Source organism: Aquila chrysaetos, chromosome 10 (assembly GCF_900496995.4).
Source record: "Aquila chrysaetos chrysaetos chromosome 10, bAquChr1.4, whole genome shotgun sequence".
Lineage (NCBI taxonomy): Eukaryota > Metazoa > Chordata > Aves > Accipitriformes > Accipitridae > Aquila > Aquila chrysaetos.
The window spans coordinates 36778219-36800199 of record NC_044013.1 but is presented as its reverse complement, the minus strand read 5'-3'; the positions used below and the strand labels follow the sequence as shown (position 1 = coordinate 36800199).

The window sequence follows — 21981 nt, the reverse complement described above, 5'->3', positions numbered from 1 at the left end:
TTACATTCATTGAGTTTACATGGTTATCTGTAACTAAAATAACAGGAACTAATCTCTCTCTGATGACAGCCAGAGCATGAGTTTGAAGCTCAGAACAAGAAGCGGCACATTCATAATACATTACAACGCCACTAGTGGGAATTCAGATCTCAGGTAGTGAAGAGACTTGTGCTCTATGACATCACCCCACAGAACACCCAGTCACTCCTTAGATTTCTTATTCCTGCAAAACTTCATGGTCCTTAAACAATAAGAGCTCTGCCTGACTGAATTTAATTCCTAGTGCTCCTGGCAGAAGGTAAGAAATATGGATTGCATCAGAACCCACAAAATCCTGTAACTCTGAAAATGTTTTTCGCCTTTTGTCTCTGACTGAGATTGCTGGTTATGAGGGGTAAGTTACAAGGACAGTTCTCTAGCAACAAGAAATATGGGAGGATACTGGGAGAAATAACAAGGACTGGAAGCTGATATTGTCATCCTTATTTTCCTTTTGCAGCTAAACAGTAGTCCCAAAAGTCTGGAAAAATGACAGTCCCAGTTGATAGCACTGCTTGTGACTGATTTACAAGAAGGAACAGCTGAAATGATGTACTTGGCCCACTGAGTAAGCCAAGCTGAGAACTTTAAGCTAATACAGTACAGAATTTTACTTAGTAAAATCCCATCATCAATTGACAACAGGAAGAAAATATGAAAACAGACAAGATGAAATTCGAGCGAAGGCAAGAGTGCCATGTATTTCACATGGGAAGAAAAGAAGAAATCAGACCTGAAAAATTAAGCATAATTTGTGGAGAAAAATCGAAAGGAGAAATATTTTGTATTTATCACCACAGCACTTAGGACCTCTAGAATACTTAGCAAAATGGGATGTAATGGAGATACAGTAAATTCATTTCGGAGAAGGAGAGCAGAATACTGGAAAATGCTGTCCCTGACACAGAGAAGTGATATTGGCTAACTAAGCTGAAATATACTATGCAATTATTAAAATTTTCCATAACAAACACTGCAAGATGAGAGAAAACACAGGTGGTGCAATACATATAAGGTGCCAGTAAAATGTGAAAATTAAAAGGATTTTATTGACTGATATGTTCTTCCTGAAAACTCATTGAAATGTACAAACTGGACATTCAGTAACTGATTTGTACATTCTGTATGTTACACTGATTCTTGTAGCCACTTTAAAGAGAGAGTATTATTTTCACTTACAGGATGTTCACATCATTGCAGACACCAAAAGTGTTGATACATTCTAGTCTAAAAGTGAAACCAAAATAGAACTGGACATAATGGTACACTGCTTTATGCCAATCCTATTGACTCAACATGCGCGTTTCACACATCAATTCATAAGTACCTACTGTACAGTTAGTGAAACACCCGACCAAGCATATGTCTGAAGTCATGATTGCTTATTAAATTAAACCCCTTTTCCTAGACTTCCAGGCCATTTGTAGAGATAAATGTATTTAACTGAACTTGATTCCCTGCAGAATGTTCAGACAACCATGTCTTGTCAGCATCTCTTTGAAAACCGTAGGTCATACATCACAAAGTTAATTTCAGGTGTAGATATCTACACAAATGTGCGATTAGTTTCCACAGGCTTCAGAGTCCTTGCAAAAGAGAATGCCCTATTCTCTGTCCATAAGCTATCACCTGACAAACAGTATTATTCTCAATTAATGACCTCCTACTTGTAAATTAAGAGCCACTTACTGATTTGAGGCCTGCTAGAACAGCTAGGTGTATTTCAGAGCTGTCTGAGGGCTTCAGAGCTTCTAATTTCAGAACTCCCCCATTTGTTTTTAAAATCTGCAGTCATTATAACACTACACAAAGGCCACAGCACCTGTAACGCTCCATTCTGATGCTGTTACTGAACACTGGGCATTGTCTATGTAGCAAAAGATATTAAATACTGTATGCCATACTTAACCTGAGGAGCTGTCTCATGGATGAACTCATATATGTCTTTGTACTTGTTTTCAATTAACCAACCTTTTAATTACAGTCCTATATTTCTTTTTTTCCTGGTACAATCCTAAGAGCAAAAGGTCATTAGATTCTGAAGAAAAGAGGTCTCTTTTATAAGCTCAATACAGTACTTTTATATTTCAGACTATGATATACAATGTATACCATAAATTAATTTAAGACAAATACTTGTCACTTTATCTATGTAGGCACAAGTAAATCAGTGACTTTACTGAAGCGGAGAAATCTTCAATGGTATCATGATTCTGGACTCCATTTCCTGAATAAGGGGCACTGAAAAAAATTGAGACAGAGTTCAATTTTACTAACAGAGATCATTAGCAGTTCTGCACACTTGGTTTGAACAGATACCATTGTCTTCAAATGACTCTCCTAGCTAGAGCATGCCAAGTCATCAGTAACCACAAGCATTCCTGTAACTGAAGCATAGTAGTTTTGAGAACAAGTGATTCTTTTAATATAATCTGTCTGCTCCTTTGAAGACAAATATTTCTATTCCTTTTCACCATAATGAAAGTTACCTTACATTCTTCTGGTATACTTCCTTTGAAATGTACCCTATGGAACCAAAATCTGACATGCTTAGCATACTTTTGTGAGTTTTGTTATGAAAGCTATCTTTGATCTCAAAGATCTCCTGGCCTCTAGTTCCAAAGTCTAAATTCCCTTTTCAAAGGAACGCATTTAACAAGGCTCCCGTATTTCATGAAATATTAGAGGTAATAATTTAAGATAAATTTCACTATTGGCTCCCTAAATTTTTGGACACAAACTTAAGCATTTACACAAATCTGTTCTTCTACAGGAGAGGTGCCTGTATAAAAATTTACTACTAATGTAGCAATTTCTTAGCAATTAGGCAACTTTTTTGAGTTTGCATGATCAACTGCAAAATTCACTTTGCAGCTTAGCGAAATGTCCCTCCTTTCCCCTACAGCAGAAAAACTAACACAGACTGCCCCCCCCGCCCCGAGATGCAAAGCTTTTTATCATTGTGCAATGTACTGAAGAACAAAAATGATGGCATGCACAAAAGTCTACCTCCAGCATTCCAGTGAAGTTAATAGGTTACCTGTGTAATAGACTAGTTCATCCCAGCCAGGTTTATGCCACGCAGCATTCCTTATATCTTCTCTGGTTTGGAGATCTTTGTAAGCTGGTGAGGGAAAACAACAAGCACAAAGCTTAGAAGTAACTCCCTTTTCCTTCTACACATGAATAGCTCCCTTATAAGTATTCTAGTGTGTAATTAGGAGGCTGCAAACACTGGGAAGGAAAAAGTCAGAAGTTCTCCACAAAAAGGAAAAGCTCCCAAACCAACGCAAACAGGAGGAACTGGGGAAGAGAGAGAATGTCTTAGACACAGGTAAGACAGATAATGCAACAGAGTACAGTTCTACATGACTGGTGTCAGATTTCTAATGCTGGAATATAATATTCTGAATTGTCGAGATATGAAGATAATACTACATATTTTCTAAAATAAGTATTAGACAATGAGTTTCTTCAAGTTGAAACAATCCTGACACGTGAAAAGCAGCTAAGCATTTGTGGAGACTAACACACAGAGAAAGCCAAAACACCATGATGTAGTAACGTAAATAATGCTTGACTTTCCTTTTTGTAGGTGTGGTATATGTGATACTTGAAGCTAAACTGTAAAAACCTGACTTTAGGATGAACGGGGATGGAGAAAAGAGATGGTAGGACACGGCTTGTCATGTTTATGTTATTGAAAGCAAACAAGTAGTCCCTAATAAGAAAGGGCCATGAGAAACTCTTGATGGAAATAGAACAAAACATGAAATGTTCACTTCTGCTTGCTTGTTTGAAGAATAAAGTTACCTACACAAAAATTAAGAAAATCAACACTGTTGATGTAAAACAAAAAAACCATTTTAAGACATTCCTTTGCCTTTTGTAAAAACCTTGTCTCCTGGGCAAAGTCAACAGTCTGTTAGGGGCTGATTCAGTGAGAAAAAAGCAGAGAACACAAATTTACCCCAAAGGTGATGAACCATATATAGCTGTCCAATTTGCGAGAAAAATCCTCCAACTGCTTCATTGTTATCCTGTCGGAAACGAATTGCACGAGCCCTACAGAAGAGCAAAGCAGCCATTAAAAACAGCGATCTGGGTAGGAAATAAGTGATAAATGAAAGGAAAACAGAGTTGAAAGGAAGCCGAAATGTTAAACAGCACTTGCACTACACTTCAGCAATTAAAAATAAGAAAAAAATCTGCAATACACTGATTTTCAGGTCTAAGTAATTAAAATGTATCCATATATCTTGTTAGAATGAGTTAAAATTGGGAGGCCAAGAGTTTCACTAGACTGTGCATTAACCATGCTTTAATGTTAGATTCAGTATAAAGACAACTGCTGGAACAGTGTAAAGTGGCGAGCCATTTTTACAGCAGGTTCTTCTAAAACTAAATCCTTGACTTTCAGTCATGTCGTCTTTGCCACACTCATTCACCGCAGATTTTATGGTAATGAATACAACTTTTTTATTCACACAGACCTTTGCTATGCAGCTGCCTATGCAATACTCCATGATTTGTTGTGTAAATAAGATCAATATTTCTCTTAACTATAAATCTGCTGCATCTTCCAAAACAGATTGGCTACCGCTATGGAAATGCCTAGTTTATAAAAATTCTAAATTCAATTTACTTTATTCAAATTACTGTAATTAAGTAAATCACATCAATGACAATGACATGTCTAAAAATCCAAGTCCTCACCTTTGTCAAAATAATTGAAAATACTCCAAACTGTTTAACTATCAACTATTAGAATTGCAAGGACAGTGAATGTAAATGGAAAGAAACTTACACTGGTTTTAAATAAGACAAAATCAGAAGCATATATTCAACAGAAGACTGTCTCAAATGCTTTTAACCTATGTATTAAAATACAAATGTGCCGCTCAATAGCTTTTCAAGAAGCAACTTGACTTTAAAGATTAAAAGAGTCAAGATTTAGCCCATTTAAACTAAAAGTCAGCTTCTAGTGGTCTTGTGAAAGATCAACAAAGTCTCAAGGAATTAACCGCCACCCTTCACTAAGCAGTGCTTTCTGCTGAAAATAAATGGTTTCTGCTATATTACAGCAAACTAAAAGGGTTATGTGAAAGAAAGCCAAACCACAGAGCCCACAATGTTGTTTGCACACAGAATTCTTCTTTCTTTCCTCAAAGGATAAATGAAGGGTCAAAGATCTATCTTACAAGTTGCAAAAGTACAGAAGCAGGCCATTAACTGGGTGACTGAAACGCTTTGGTACCTCCACTTCATGATTTTTAAACATACATCTCTCAAACAGGAGAAGACAAGTGCTAAAGCAATACTTACCAGTAATTTCCCCACTCAATCATTGTTCCGGGCTACAAAACCAAAACAGACTGTTAAAACTGTAGTTTAAAGAAAGTTAGAATATTTGGACAGTTTTCACAACATTTGCATATGGAAAACACTATGTATTAACAAAATCACTTCCTTCAAGTGATAAGCATATTATAATAATCAGTAATTACTCTGTTTACTTACTATATTACTTATTAGTCATTTGCCTGAAGTTTCCTTCAAATGAAAACACAGGGTTTTCAGCCCTGCAGATATTAGTACCTTGTTGGAGCCTGCCTCCATTTTGGACCCCACACTTTGAGAGCAACAATGACTCAGACACAGCTTTGATAAGAACCAGATTTTTAAGATGAGATCTGTTTTTCATCTACATTGTATAAACATGCTTTGAACATTTTACAACAGCATGGAGTTTAAAAAATAAAAAGAAAAATTTAAACTTACTCTAAGTTGATAGGATCTCAGTTCATAAATATTAGGCCCCTCTCTGGGAACAGGTTCATTCCAGAAACTAAACTCCAGCAATAATTGGTTCTTGCGCGAGAGAAGCATGTTACCTCTTTCTTTGCGAAACTCTGTGAATTCCTAAAAAACAGTGTGATCACTGTCAAACTATGTATTATGTTTCAACAACAAAAAACAGTATACCGTATGGTGGGTTAGATAATTTTTTTTTTTAATGCTATCTTGGGGGTTTAGGACATTGAAATCCTTTAAATTGTAAAGGCTTCTAAATTCCCCTGGCATATTTGAAAATTTCAAGTGGCATGTTTACACAACACTAAGTGTGTTTCATAAAGTATTCACGTGTTAAACTTCAGTATTTCTGAATATGAGAATAAACCCTTTTCCAAAGAGGTTTCTAAGTTTGTATAGGAAGTGATGAGATATTGAAGTGGGTATCCAAATGGGCAGCTCTTTGCTCTATTCTTTGTTCTCTTCTGAGTAAAATAACCAATTCTAACAAAATCAATGCATTTTACCTTATTTTGACGGAGTTTACTCATGACCTCATTGAGAGCTGGATAGCCTCCCTCATATCTCCACAGATGAACTGAAACAGAAAAAAGGAAGCTTTTTCAGGGATGTCACAGACCAGTGCTAAATCTTATGGAATATCACAGTATAAAATGCTCTTCATATTACAGAATTATACAAAAATAGAAATCAGGTAACAGGTTTAAAAATAGATTTTCACTAAAGAAAGCACTACACATTTGAACATTTTAAGAGTAATGGAAGGAATCATCTGCTTTTTGAAAAGGGTTCTCTTGGAGAACTTTGCAATCTACTCTGAAGATAACAGGGAAATTTCTGAAACGACTTTTTGTTGCCATGCTAGTAAGATGTGATGACTTTACATGACTGTAGTTGAAATTGATATTCAATTTAAGAGGATGACTTAATTCCAAAAATGTGTTTTATACCAATTTCATTTAAGAGCAGTAGAGGGGTAGACTTTTTAGTTCAGTAAATTACTCAAGCACAGAGAGCAACACACATTCTGTAGGACATGAAAAATGATGCAAATGTTATTTCTGAGGTAAACATTACATTAAAAAAAAGCAGAAGATATCTGAACATGCTAGAAATGTTACATTTGCTAGGATTTTCCCCATAAAAATGATTTCAGAACAGGTATCTACATCTGAGTTATTTCAAAGCATTCTCTCTTTAATAAATCATAAAAAACCCCTTTAATAAATCATAACAAGATTTATTTACAAGCACTTAATATAGCAAGGCAACAATATTTCACCTCAAAGAGTCACAAAAGCTATTTTCTCTCCTCTAAAGCAGTCCTGTGTCTTTTCCAGGAGAGCAAACTGGAGACTAATATAAGGCACTTCATGATAGCAGATTCATCCAGTGCGCCTGCTTCTGCTGTCTTATCCCCAGGGCACTTTTGATATATCCACCTAATATTAACACAGTCTGGGCACATGTACTAAACAAGTCAAAACCCCATAATCTGCTTTATTACACTGCTAGAACTGTTGCAATAACATTTTCAAGGCAGGCTATGGATGCAATTACAGATACGGTCTGTGTTAATACGTTACAGAAGCAACGAATGAGACTTGGCTAAGATACTCTCACTTCAATTGTCTTCATTCCCCAATTTCCCTTCAACTTTCAGAATTCTTTCTCAGACATTGTTTGTTTTCTCTACTGTTACTTCTTCACATTTGTTTAGTGCCAATATTGCAATATGTTGTGAATGCAGGAAAAATTAATGTGTACATATTTTTCAATAACAAAGCAATGACATTGATATTGGCATAGCTCTAACAATGGAGCTACATAACAAACTACATAACAAATATCAGTACACCACTCTGTATTCGTGGCTTCCCATTCCTTCAATTTCCCAGAGTCTAGGAAATTTTTCAGGTTTTCTCTCTATACTAGACTCTTTGTAAGTTACCCCTGTAGCAGCTCTTCAGTAATTTCTAGTTCCAATATATTTTCCATCTGCATAGTTAGGCAGCATCCTTACATGAACATGAACAGAAATATTTTTACTTTTCTCCCATAAAGGCCTAGCTTATTGCTGAGTTTACAATGCAATCATTTTTTCAGATGGTGTGAATGATTTGCATTTCATTATCATACAGCAATTACAGCATGAAAGTCTGAGTAAAGCTTTTATACTGGCCAATGCAAGATAAACTCTGTCTTTGTAAGCCTTTGCCTTTATCCTAAATATTCAGGAACGTAACCTGTGCCCGCAAAATATTACAGGACCACATTTTACAAGCATTTCCCAAAACTGTTAATCTACTACCTGGAAAACATGAAAGTGTATTAACAATAGGACAAATTTTAGGAATTAATGCTTTACCGTCAAACTCAACAAGACAAAAAGCAAGCACTGTAAATGTTAATGACTACTGATAATTGATGCACACACACCCTCACTATATACATTGCTAAAGGTTTACTGTCAACAGAGATGATTTAAAGAGAAGAAACCTGCCAAGCACACGTTTCACTTGTATGGTTTTACATTCTGTTGTACTTCTATCTCCTACCAGCCTGATCTTGCTCTCCGTACCACGTGTTCCAAGTCCCCACCAGTGCACATGGGTAGTGTTTTTCTTCATGAATCTTTGGCAGCACCTCTTGACTTGAAAACAAGGAATACAGACACTATGTTGCATTTCCTTCAGGGAGGCTACAGTTGATATGTATAATACATTACCACACGTTTATCATTATGGTATGAAAATTCACAAGCTGTACTTTTCAGAAGAGAAAGCTGAAATACAAAAATCTGCTATACAGGGGGAAGATAGCTACAACACTATGAAAAATTAAGGTAAGTGTTACCATTTCTTAGACTGTATGACAAATACACAGCATGGTAGAATTCTTTCAATGCAATAAATTATGTCTATCACCTAAAGGGTTATCCAACACATGAGGAAAATAAATATCAGGATGTCTCACAGAAAATGCAGCTTAACTACATGGGTGATTTGCTTTAGGAAAAGCTTTTCCTTATCAAGGGAAGTAGAATACACAAAAATAGGAAAGGACAGTCTTCTGTACCAGTTACAACACTATTAATTCTGTTGAGCTGAATGAATAAAAACAAGTATTTTGGTAGATCAAGTGACGACTGTACTTCACAGTATGCAGCCTTACTGCTTTCTACCATTTCAGAAAGTGGTCTTAGTTTCAGGCAACTTACCCATTAAAGCATACAGTGAAACTGCCTTAAAAATACCTCCAATTTCTGCTTGACTATTTCCAGTATTTCTAACATTTTTTCAAACTTTGTGGCCTACATTAGCATTAAGAAATTAAGTTTTACTGATTGCTGACTCAGTTACCACAGCTTTCATTGCACTGTATTTTGATGAATAAGTCAATTACTCCGGTTGAACTTTGCCTTTTAATATTTTTCCCTGAATAATTACCCCTCTTACTCAGTTTGGCTCATAGGCAATGAGTCTTTGCACAATATCAAGTAATAGGAAGTAGGCTGGTCTGGGGCTGAGAGTCATTAGATATGAGTTTTCCTCTTGATTCTGCCACTGACTTTCTAGACAACCTTGAGCAAATCTCATTACCAATTTGTACCTAAAGATTTCTCACTACATAGTGTAAGTAATATGATAGAATGACTCTCCAAGGATGTTTTCAAGGATGTTTCACCATCAGTTCATTTTGGCAAAGCATAATGAGATCCTAGAAAGACAGCTTTAAACAGGAATGTTACATTATTACAATAACCCTAAAATATATTTTGTTGCAAATTACAGAAAAAAACCACCCACAGAATACCTTATGAACACCATCTTTTTCCTTTTTAAAAATAACTGTTCCTAATTCTTCAGAAGGGGTCCTTAACCACAGTGTTTCATGAAGTACTCTCATAATTTTCTTCATGGTATTATTTCTTTATTAATACGTGATGACTAATCCTTATGCTGATTTGATACAGAATAAGGAATTAACCTGTTCATCTTTAATTTAGGGAGAAGAAGGAGGGAAGTTCAGAGAGGCTTATTTTTTTTTATTACTCCATTCCTAAGTTTTCTCCTTCCCTGGAATACTTAAATTTGCTTTGGTTTGGGAAGAATAAATCTAACCACACATAATTCAGCTGACTGCTGTCAGCAGTTTCTTTCTTTGCTATTGTCTCTTTCCTTGAAAAGAAAAGCTTCTGCTTTCACTCAACATTTAGGCAGCTCATGAGATAAGGCGGAGAAGTGGTATCCTGTCTTGTATAATTGGGCATGTTTATATTAAGCTTTTAAACAGAAAGCTGGCTAAATGCTAATTGTGCTTCTCTGTGTATTTATTTTTTTAAACAAAAAAGCTAAAAATACCTTATGAGTGAATGTTATTCTAGTGGATTTCTATGTTTGTATAGCAAGGAAAACAGTTTTGGGTTATCTAGCCCCATTTCAAAGCTAAATACATGAAAGCACAGAGATGTTAGACAACCTCCTCATGGTTGTACAGGTAACCAATAGTCGAGGAAATAAACTGGGAGTTGTGAACTTCTTCCCCACCCTCCTGCCCAGCTGGCGTTTTCACCAATACACCACACTTAAAAAATTGGTTGCAGTAGAGTATCATTATGCTAAGAATGTTCTATTTAACTGACAAGATGATCATTGTCAGTGAGAAAGCACTGCTGTTTCGAAACGTGTGAGGCTCACTACATTTCCAAATTTAAACATACAGTTCTTGAAAAGGCAGTTGTTCTGGCTCCAGAGGAGTGATTATGTAGGCAGAACAGGACTAGTATTTCTGCAATTTCGTCCTTGAAGTAGCAGATTTAAAATGTTACTAATTCATACATTTTATAAAGCTGTAACATTTTGGTAAACCCCTAACAGTACTGCTCCCTTTGAAGGATATCACCCCAACGTAAAGATCCTATCCAAGGATTTGCACAGCTCTTTAGGAGTAAATCTCAGTAACAATACTTTTGTAGAAGGATATAGATGAGCTGAGAGAAAGTCAGCCCCTGGGTTTTTAAAATCTCCTCAAAGTTATACTTCAATTTAATACTGGCATGGAGTTTTACTTACCGGTAATCTCTCCCTTTCCTTCCTGTATGCACACAATAACCACCCCCAACACATACCTACATGGCAACTGGAGTGGGACACGCTAGCATACCAGAATCTACCTGCATGGACCAGCAATTGTAAGCCAACTAGGGAAGGGGGAGAGCTGTTCCAACAAATGTCACCAATGTTTTCACAAAAGGTATCATCCTAAATTGCAGCTGAGGAAAATGATACTTCCAAGAGGGAAGGCAGGGGGGTGAACTGAGTAAAGTATCTTTTGCCATCTCTCTCCAAGAATAACATGATCTATTTAACACCATACCCTGAAAGTAAAACCAGATTTTTTCCACCTCCCCTCTAAATAATTATGATATTTGCCAATTTTCAGAACAGCTTGTGATCAAATCAACATGTCTAAAATGTGAAAACATAGTACGCACACTTACCAAAGCTTGTTGTAGGCCTCTAGACATTCTGGTTTTACATTGTGAACTGAAACAACAACATTACGTGAGAAATGCAGGAACAGAATAAAGAAATGGTAATGTTAAATATAAAAATATCACTCACTCTGTAGTTTATACAGACTGCTGGTCTCTCTTTTGGCTAGAAGGTTGGAGTGAGCATCTTTCCTTGGATCGACTTTGCGAACAAATAGCGATTTTAACCAACTGTCTTCACGAGGTCTGCTAGCTGAAGATACCAGCCCCCTACATATTAACAAGTACATTATACTGTCACTGAGTGTGTCTTGAAAATGCCCACAACGCAGGGAAGATAGGTACAACCAAGTTCAATGCAAACAGTATCATAACACACAGTTACATATACCTCTGTTACTAAAACTTTCCACTGAGCCACTTCCTAGCAAGGTAAAGGCAGTTCTTTCCCCGCTGAGATTAACCCTCTCACAAACCATTTTACTAGATACTGAGCTAAGCAGTTAACCATACGCTATCCACTTTTATTCTTTTTGCACATGGCAGCGAACAGGTGGATGGCTGCTGTTGCTGCCTATTTATCCTCTTTTTAATCAAGTGTCTTTGCTCAAAAAGGCTGGGTCTGTCCTGATGTACACAGACAAGAGTGAAAAAGAGCAAAAACTGTGAATAAGGAAAAACTTGTACAGTGTAAACAGGAAAGTAACTGCCATATGTTCCTATGTTGCTTAAATATAGCTCTAAAACAGGGAAAAGTTAAATAGTGCATCTTTCAAGAGAAGAAATATGATGAAAGTCTAATTTGGGAAAATTTGCGAGTGGTGGGAAACAAACAGCCTGCAAATACTTCAATTTCAAATTCTGGCAACTGGACTATGTCGGGGTACAGATCCACATTCTTTGAACAGCATTCACAATTTTTCTTTCTTTGAAACAGAAGAATTTCACTGTCTTTTTTTATCTAATCTTTATGCAGTTTCTGCAAGTACAATTCCAAAATAATACCACTTCCTTTTACACCACAGAGTACACAAAACATTACAATTGATAACTATGCTTTTTTAAAATGATGTGTTAAAGGAATTATTCTTCTCTCTTCCAGCTGATGGAAGACCCCTCACTCACCAAAAATTGTGCAGAAGGACAAGAAAGCTGATACATTAACTGATTCTTTATAATGTATGACAGGGGACCGCAAGCTCAAGTGTTTTTTCTTCTTTCTCATAAGAAGCACTTCCTTCAGTTTGCCTCTTTATGATACAGGGTTTCTGCTGAAATACTAAAATACTTCTCTGACATACAAAAAACGTGGCACTGCAGCTGGAAATTTAAACCTTTTCCTGCCTCAGAAGTCAATTTTTCACCCTTAATTACTGACTAGAAGATCCAGAAGATAGCTATCAATCTTCAGCTATACAGCTGTCTTCCAGATATCAGAAGTTTGTGACAATCATTCGAGGAAAAAAAAATAGGGAAAGAAAATCTCAACTTCCTTTGGGAGAAATACCTTCATGAACACGCCTGTCTGTATTACACAAAAGTAGTTCACACTAGCAGTGTTTTTCAACAATCAACCTTTTAGTCCCAATGTCTGAAAATAACATAATGAACTGGTTCACCCTCTAGAAGCAGGATGGAAGAAAGGAAATGTATTTCATAGCAGAGAAACAATAACAACCAGAAGAACAACTGCAGCTGAGATGACCTTCAAGGTTAAGAAGTAATTTGTAAATATCTTATTGGTGTATTTATTGAAAATGGTGCCGCCTTTGGCCCTAGGCAAACACACAAACATGTTACTGTGCTGAAAGCTAAGCAGCTATTCCTGAGTACAAGCATTTAAAAGGGCATTCCATGATAAGGCTGCTGCTAGAATAGAGGGTACACAGCTGCCTGGAGTAGACATATCTCTGATCTCAGCTGGAGGAGGCGAGGCACAGGTGACTGCAGTTGTGTTGTCACATCTACATCAGGTGCCACAGGAACACAAGCTGTCCCAGATGATAGGGGGTAAACCTCATCTAATAAATCCAAGTTGTTTTAAAAAGCTCCCTTAAAGTAAGCACTAATATTCAGTGGACAACAGGACTCCAGGCGACAGACCTCAATCCCAGTCCTGCAGTCCTCATTTTTTCAACTTGGATCCATAAACTACTTGCACTTCCTCCACTTTATTAAATGGAGTTAGAAAACTAATATTTAGAACATTCTCCTATGAGGATTATTGTTTGCAGTGAACTTTGAAGATGAAAGAGACAAATAATCATGATGGTTTTTTTTGTGAACCAGCTTTATCAGCAGCTGGAGTTACAGGGATAATACTGAAAAGCAAATTCTTTTGCTATTAGGAGAGTCTCATGACTTGAATGTTAAACTGCACCTAAAACTGGAGGTATATTTAATTTTCAATACAATGAAATGAGTAATACTTTACATTTATGTAAAATCTTTTACCCAGCAATTTTAAGTTCCTCATGAACAATGACTAACAAATCATGACTATCCATCTAAATATATACTTTACTTACTCTGGAAGAGTAGGGACTAAATTAATGTCTTTGGACTGCCAGTTGTGAGCATCAACCACAGATCAGTTCAAAACTAATCCATCATCCAAAAGATCTACTTTTAACTAACTTCTTAGCATTATGCCCCACAATATTACAATACCTGTCTCAAGTAAAACAGATATTGGATCCAAATTGTTCCAAACCCCAAATACCACTAATGAAAATGTGAATATACACATAGAATGAATGTAGACACACTACATGGAATTACCACCACACTTCACAATTTTTTATTTTCTGGGAACAATACTGATTAAAGAGAGTTTTCATGCAATCTTTTAAGGCACTGCTTGACTTTGCTAGCAAGTTCTTATCCTACAAATGTTAACAATGGGCTTAGCTTTCTTGCTACAAAGATTGGGCTATGAACACAAAAGTGTAACACTGAAGAGCTTGTTTATATTAGATTAAAAACAATGGTGAAAACACTTCTATCCCACTTAGCTTCTGCTTTAGCACAAAATATAAACTGGGTGGGACATATCAGGTCAAGTATTTAGATTTTGTAGTAACCCATGTCTGCCTGGAAGAGAAAGAAAAACAACTTGTCTATAATTGACACTTTTTGATCTGTGGCCTGAACAAGTTTATTTGAAACTAGAAAAAAAACCCAAAACATGCACATAAAATCTCACAAGATATACTCTCCAAAACTTCCCCCATTCCTGTTTTAAACAGCTGCTTGCAGTGATGCCCTTACTCTTGCACAGGGGCTGCCACCCATTCTGAGGCTTAAGACAGCAGCTTTCCCCGTTTCAAAGAAAGGGAGGAAAAAATGTGCGTAGACCCATCCCAGCTTGACCGCTTCTGTGTCTCCAACAGCCAGGGAGCATGTGTCTGCTTCCTATACTCAAGACACCTGTGTGCACATCTGTGCCCTGAGAGCTGTGTACGTGTGTGCGCGCCCTTCCCACCCAGGAGGTGCGTGCATGTGCCTGACCTTTCACAGATCAGACACGTAGGCATGCAAATGTGTGCACCCCAAAACCCGATGGATGTGTCTGTGCATGTGCCAACATTGTCTGCATGTGCACACACATCCCAGCTCCCAAGGGAAGTATGAATCCATGTGTCCTGACACCCAAGGGGTGCACATAGATGCTGGGTCCACGTGTAGCTGTGCATTGCTAAGGGAGGAAGACGCTGGTGTGCGCAGCCACGCACCCTAGCACGGGGGGGAAACATGGATGTTGGGTAGGGGTGCAACCTGGCACCGTGACCGTGGAGTGGTTGTTGTGTCCTGGACACCAAGGGCTGGTGGTGTGTGTGCAGCCACACACCCCAACACCAGAGGACATGAGATGCAGGGTGACCGTGCACCCTGTTGCCTGGCGGAGCTGGGATGTAGAGTAGCTGTACACCCTGATTCTGGAGGGATATTTGGGTGCAGAGCATCCATATACCCCAAAACAAGAAATACACGTGTGCAGGGTGACAGTGCAGCCCGACACCCGGCGATACGTGGCCGTGGGGTGCCTGTGCACCCTGTTGCCTGCAGAGGCGGGGAGTCCCTGCAGCCTGACCCCAGGGGACAGGCAGCGGGGGGTGGCGGGCACCCCGACCCGGCGGCTCAGGGCAGGGGTGCGGCGCGGCGGGTCAGCGGCGCGGCCATCATCCCCACCCACGGGCGGACTTGGGGGAGGGAGGGGAAGGGGCTGGCCTTGGGGCCCATGACCTTGAAGGACACCCCGAGCGGGTCGCACTCCCCGCCCCACGGGAGGGCCGCGGGCCCGGCCCGTCAGCTGCCCGGGCGAGCGGGGCGCCATTTCCAGTCAGAAAAAAGAGGGGGGGGGGGGGGGGGAGGTCTACGCGGCGGGGCGAGGGGAGGCGCGAGCGGCGTCGGCTGCGTCTCCAGCCTCCCTCGGCGGCCCTCTCCCGCCCGCCTCACCCCCTCAGGGCTCACCTGAGGGCCAGGCCGCCGCCGGGCGGGAGACCCGGCACGGCGCTGGCTCCCGCCAGGCTCCGCCGCAGCAGCACTCGCGCCGCCATCTTGCTCCGGCCGCCTCCCTCCTGGGCCGGGCGAGGAGGGGGGGGGGGGGGGGGGTGGGGGGCGCTGAGCGTTGCAGCGCCGCCGCCGGACGCGAGGGGCGCACCGCCGCCGGCGGGGCGGGGGTCCTCCGGCCACGCCCCCCCCCGGGAGGGGGGAAAGCCACAGGTGCGCATGCGCGGACTGCCCCAGCCTTGGGCCCCTACCCCGGCAGCTGAGCTCGTGGGGCAACCCCGGCCCTGGTTTGGGATCTCGCCTGAAAAACACGAAGAAAGAGGCCAGGCGGTTTTTTGAATCACGTGCGAGACCTTGTTTCTTATTCCCCAAATAAATTTTTCACCCACACGTAGTTGAAATGTTTTCTTCACGCTGTTCCAGCTACAGGATTATTTAATTTGGCCAAACTGGTGGTGCATGCTTCCATCCTTAAGCATGCTACCCACATTAAGCATCAAATCCTTAAATAACTTTAAGAATAAACTCATAATTAGGCTAATAGTTAAAGGACAGTTCGAAAAGCAACTAGCCAATAAACACAGAAAACAAGTTAATGAGCAAACCTTGTCTTTCTGCATAGCACATACAAAGTCTGTATCATTTCACTATGCCATTTCCATTGCCATTTTGTGATTTTTATATCAGCACTCTGTGAAAGTAAGTCAGAGGCTAGCAGGTGCAATGTTCCTGGTGCCTCTTTAAAAACCAGTTTAACCTACAATTGTCATCATTCTTTTAAAAACAAGTTACACTTCAGACGATGTACATTTAATCCCATTTTGATCTGACAGCATGTTGAGTTCTCGAGCAACCCTCCAAGAGCCTCCCTGTAAACTGAAAAAAAATGACAACCTTCTGCCACAAATCAATCTTAGAAAAAATACGACATTTTCACAGCTACTCAAGAAAAATCACAGGAAACACGGGGAAAGATGATTTACTTCCCCAATTAGATGTACATGTAACTCATTAACCAAACAGGGAACTTTTTCTATTTCTTGTAAACCCTCTATGTCTAGTTATTAGAACACTCATATCCCAAGTACTGAGGGTCAAGTTCCTTTACTGCCTGCTGGGATACAACTTAAGTGTATCTCCTACAGCCCAGGGCCACGTTCTAGCCTGGGTCTGATTTCTCTCAATCTCTGCTAGGGATGAAGTTTCACATTTTACACTCACTCGAGCAGGAGTCAGAGCCCAGGTTTCCTTCCACTTCGATCAGGGCCTTAATCAGCCAGCTACAGTTACTAAGTAATTTACATAAACCTAAACCACTTCAACAAACGTATCAACAAGAATAACCTACAGCCATATGTTTAAGACACTTCCTCAAAGTCAGAGACCCTGTTCACATTTATTGATTTACACAGAGACATTTGCATCAACATGTCTTGACATCCCAGCTTATTGATCTGACATGCAGGACAGTACTTGAGGACTAGCATTCAAAGAGCAGTATTTTTTGGTTTGAAGCACTGAAGAAAATGTAAGTCATTCTTCCCAGCCCAAATAATTTGCTGAGTTCAAGTGGACTTCATCAGCTATTTGCAGGCAGCTGAAACTGATTTTGTGCAGGTGAAGGAAGTTAAAGGGCAAGTGATTTACACCACTCTGACAACAGAACAGAACACAACTTCTAACTTACTAGTGTAAGCTGGCTCAGCTTCTTAAAGTAAGATATTTTAGGTCAGAGGAACTCTGTTCAGATACACCTTGTTTAGCTTCTGATCTTAAACAAAGACCCATGACATAGGTAGACACTTCAAAAAGGATTTCTCATAGCTTTAATATAGCACTCTCCTCTCCATACAGGGACATGGAACACACCCACAAATGCTGGGTTTTGAGGCAGATGCCCCTTTAGAGCTGAATGAAAAGTCAGCAACACAAGGCTGCTGTAACAGCTGCACACTCTTAGTTTGGTTTATGTCCTGGAAGACAGGACACAAGATTCCCAGAGCTGTAGCAGGATAAAGTGATCTTTAATCATTAACTGCTATGGCCTTCTAGTTTCATACTAAAGTACATAGCAGATCAGTACCTGTATCTCGCCCAAAATGTGTTTTAATTAGCTTTTCTGATGAGACTAAACCTAACCATCTTTACTTCTACTTTTTTGGCTTTATATTCTCATCAGCTTCTATTTCCTGCTGGCAGTTCAGAGATCCATCTCTCCCAGAACTAAATACTTCCTTCATACAGGTTACAAAGGCAACCATGCCGAAGCTACCCAAAGTTTTTATTCTCACCTTACTGCCATTATAAAGGCAAGTGGCTGTGTTTTTGTTAGAGATTTTGGAAGTTAGAAGATACTGCAATGTGGTATGAGCGACTGTAAGAGGAAATAAGGACACATGCAGGTTGCTGGTTTTAAAATTCTACACTTCCTTTCAAAAGGTTTAATAGCAATATCTTAAGTAATCCTACAAACCACAAAAGACTGTCTGAAATATAGATCAAATAATGTAATGACCCTCCCACCAAACTTAAACATTATACAATTATATTCTTGTCTCTCTCAACCCAGAAGAGTCATTCCAAGCAAGTAGCTGGCTTTTGAAACTGTCAAGGCTTGGGGAAAACTACATGCAACAAAATGAAGTGTTAATACTAAACTCACATTCTCTGTATTTTCATTTAAAGATTTGAGGTGCCTATCAATCTGTAACATCTGTTCTTATAAGCAACTACTTTTACTATTTATTTTGACTACAGATTTCACTGAAACATTTAACATACAACAGCAGGGCTCCAAACATCCCTGACAGAGACAAACTGAAAAGACTTCTGTTTAAATATTTTCTCCACTATTTGTCTGTTGAACAAACTTTAAGTTCCTGAAGTTTTTCACTTAGATAGGTAGTATCTGCCTCTGTCAGATTTTCCGAATCTGACAGATTTTCAAGGAATCTGGTTCCCGCACAGGGCTTTCCTGTTATTGGATCTATGACATTTCCAACCTTGAAAACAATTTCAGCCAGTTCGTGTTTCACATGTTTGCTCCTTCGCTCAGGCAAAGCTTTCAGAAGAACAATGTCTCCAACAACACACTGCTGCAATGGATCATGGGCAAAATAGGTTTTTCGTTTGTTAAAGAACTGTAGAAGGAAAAAAGGAAACCTTGGCATTAGATTTCAAAATTAAACAATTGGCAAATATATAGTTAATATAAACCAAACTGTATTTCACTAAGGAGAAGTAAAGTCTTATCTATGTTTTTAATGAGATTCAGTTTGCATCACAAAGAGAAACGCAACTGTGCACTCTACTGTTTTTCCAAAGAAAGCACAGCACTACCCTTCCCCGACAGCCTCTCCGGTCAGGGTACTGTTGCCAGCCGAGCCTGCAGAAAAGGAGATGGGGAAAAAAAAGCCAAGCACAAAAAGCTGTTCATAGCGAACACGTTATTTTTACCTGTATCCACAAGCTCTTCACTTAACATATTCCCTTTCCTAGCATCACCACTTTCCACTGGCCTCTCTGCTCTCTAGTTCTGCTGTGTTAGCCCTTCCTCTCCTTAGGATGCTTCACATCAATACTGCTTCCAGCAAGACAGCTGCCTTGGCTCTTCCAAGCTGAATGGCTTTCCTGTGCAGTCCACGCTACAAGAACTGATATTGATTCTTATTCATTGTAATATGTCTAAAGTTCATCAGCCCTGAAATCAGTATTTTGAAGTCTGTCATTCGAGAGTTTTCTTGCTCAATTTTCTTTCATATAAAAATTCAGTATTTATTCTTATTGGAACAGCAGAATTCAGAATCTTTCTTTTAAGAAAGAAATTAGCAAGTGCTTCTACTGGATAAAGCATTGGACTGGGATCCGCAAGACCCGTTATCTAATCCTGACTCTATCCTTAACCTCCTGATCACCAAAGGCAAGTTATTGCATCAACATGTACCACGCTTTCCCTATCTAAAAATAGAGACAATACTAATTTTAACCTCCCTGTTTGAAATGCATTGACAAGAAGTGATAAATACAAAGTTCGTATAGCACATCACAGTACAGATTCAAATACTAAGTATGCTTACAATTATGTATACAGAAAAACTGCTACAAAATTTATTGTAAAAGCGACTAATAAAATGTCAAGTTTCCAAAACAAAGCATACTCCAAATCAATATGAACATTTAAATCTAAGTGTGAAACAACAAAAATGTACCTTCAAAACTGAGATCAAATGAAGTATATTAACAAAGCATTTCAAAGAAATAGGTTTAGCAGATATTTGGTAAGGAAGTGTCCTCACAACACACTGCTTTTCATCCTTTGCAGTCATCCCCACAGCCAAATCATTATGCAAGTTCTTTAAGGAGTTTGCATTGTAAGGAGCTATCAAAAATTCTAAGAGTCAAATCAATAAAACATTCCTCCACACAGTACAAAAATTACCATGCAAGATAAGTTCTTAACCAGCTTTTACCTTCAGTAAGTAAGGATCTAGCACAAGCCTTGTCACTCTCACTTTGGCAGTTTTCTGCATTTTGGTTCCTATTACCTTCCCGACTATCCATTTTGCATGGACAGCTCCACGTGGTACAGACATTGTTTAGTTATGGTCATCCAGTGCCTGGCGACAAGCAAGCAGACATGTTATTTTAACAAAAAACATAACTGGTTTCTGATCAATACCAAAATTATTATTTCCATTTCAGTCTAACTGCTTAATTAGGTCATTTTTTTGGAAAAACAGGGTAGATACATGCAGTTCAAAACTCCATATATTGCACCACCTCGGCCTTGTTTTACAGTATAAGAAGGGACATGAACATGTCCCCATTACCAGGGAAAGTTACTTCACAATGGCAGTAAAAATGGACATAATAGCAGGAAAATGAGACCTTATCCCACAACTCCTTTGAATCATACTGTTTGTCACATACACCATAGCTGTGGAAGTTATTATGAATTTAACTCATACTCCAGCAGCTGTTTTTGCTGGAGACCTGTTAATCAGGTCTGTATATAACCAGAGTTAAGCCAAACAGGGAGCAGCCTATAACTTGTTCAGAAAGTCATTTGCTTCTGTGTATCTCATTATTAGCTGAGCTGATGAAACCTAAGAAAGGTAATAAGCTTCTCGAAGCATAAATGACATATCAAAGAGTTGTCTGACCTACAGTAAGTGTAATCACTTTTGAGTTAGTTCTTTCCTGTAAGTAATTATACTCCATTACCTTATTTGTTCTGTTTAATTAGGGAGAGCTTTCTATACCACTCTTGTAAGAGTCATGGGCAAAATAGATAGCGAAGCATTAGAAGACTTGAACCAATATTAAAACTGATGAAGACTAAAGACCTTTGTCTCTCCCACCCAGCTATGTACTGTTAAGCACAACTGACACCTGTTGAATTCTCCATCTATTCATTTTGTAAGACTAAATGACACTTGCTTTGATGTTGCAACACATCAAAAGAAGAGTTCTGGGATAGAGAGACACATCCATAGGATGAAATGCTTCCAGCAGCAATACTCGAGGTTGCTTTTAACGTCCTTGACGCAGCTGTGTGACCCACAGGGCTGGAGGAGGGAGTCAGCGTGAGATGCCCTCCTATAAAATAGGGCTAACCACCAACGACCACACAGCGACCAGACCAGGGAGAGGCAAACGTGTACAAAATAAGCAACACCCACAAAGCACAAGGGAGCTACTAGAAAGACGGGAACCAGGCAGCTAGGCTGGGCGTCTCTCACAGCCGAGAAGAGGATAAAAGAGGAAGTTCAAACAGACCGGGAGCCTTCCACCCGCCCCCCCTCCCCGGGTCTCCACAGCCCTCCGCGCCAGGCCCAGCCTCGGCAACGTCCCTGCCAGCAGGGCTGAGGGGCAAGGTCCTGTCCCGCAGGCGCCAGCCCTCAGCTCGGCACCTCAGCCACCTCCCAGAGAGCAGCTCTAGCCCAGCGAGTGCCCCAAGCCCGGGCACCCTCGCCCGGGCCCCACCACAGCCGCCCCTCAACCCCTCTCACCGCCAACGCTCCCACCGCCGCGCCTCAGGGGCCTTAAAGAAACGAAGCCGGAAGGGGCGGAGCCGACGCCGGAAGAGCCGCGCGGCAGCGGGGCGGAGCCAGCGGCGG

The 21981-nt window shown here is 39.7% G+C and overlaps 2 protein-coding genes and 1 long non-coding RNA gene across 4 annotated transcripts; 1 reads left to right on the top strand and 2 right to left on the bottom strand.

Moving 5' to 3' along the window:
- Nucleotides 1-1068: 1068 nt before the first annotated feature.
- Nucleotides 1069-15931, bottom strand: NIPSNAP2 (nipsnap homolog 2). Its single transcript, XM_030028763.2, has 10 exons — nt 15824-15931; nt 11481-11620; nt 11357-11402; nt 8412-8506; nt 6360-6430; nt 5821-5961; nt 5365-5396; nt 4010-4104; nt 3080-3163; nt 1069-2280 (listed from the first exon to the last, which is right to left on the bottom strand). Exons 1-10 carry the CDS (start codon nt 15907-15909, stop codon nt 2216-2218), a joined length of 855 nt encoding a protein of 284 aa, XP_029884623.1. The 5' UTR covers nt 15910-15931; the 3' UTR covers nt 1069-2215.
- Nucleotides 10126-14348, top strand: LOC115347397. Its single transcript, XR_003925478.2, has 2 exons — nt 10126-11109; nt 12453-14348. It is a non-coding gene; the product is annotated as an uncharacterized LOC115347397 (long non-coding RNA).
- A 523-nt stretch (nt 15932-16454) lies between the features above and the next one.
- On the bottom strand, nt 16455-21945 carry MRPS17 (mitochondrial ribosomal protein S17). Of its 2 annotated transcripts, none has more exons than XM_030028765.1 (3): nt 21874-21945; nt 20332-20478; nt 16455-19002 (listed from the first exon to the last, which is right to left on the bottom strand). In XM_030028765.1, the coding sequence occupies exons 2-3, from the start codon at nt 20452-20454 to the stop codon at nt 18712-18714; spliced, it is 414 nt and encodes a 137-aa protein (XP_029884625.1). In that variant the 5' UTR covers nt 20455-20478; nt 21874-21945; the 3' UTR covers nt 16455-18711. The 2 variants fall into 2 exon arrangements, with proteins under 2 accessions (XP_029884625.1, XP_029884626.1); XM_030028766.2 differs by having other exon boundaries at nt 21864-21888.
- Nucleotides 21946-21981: the final 36 nt, after the last annotated feature.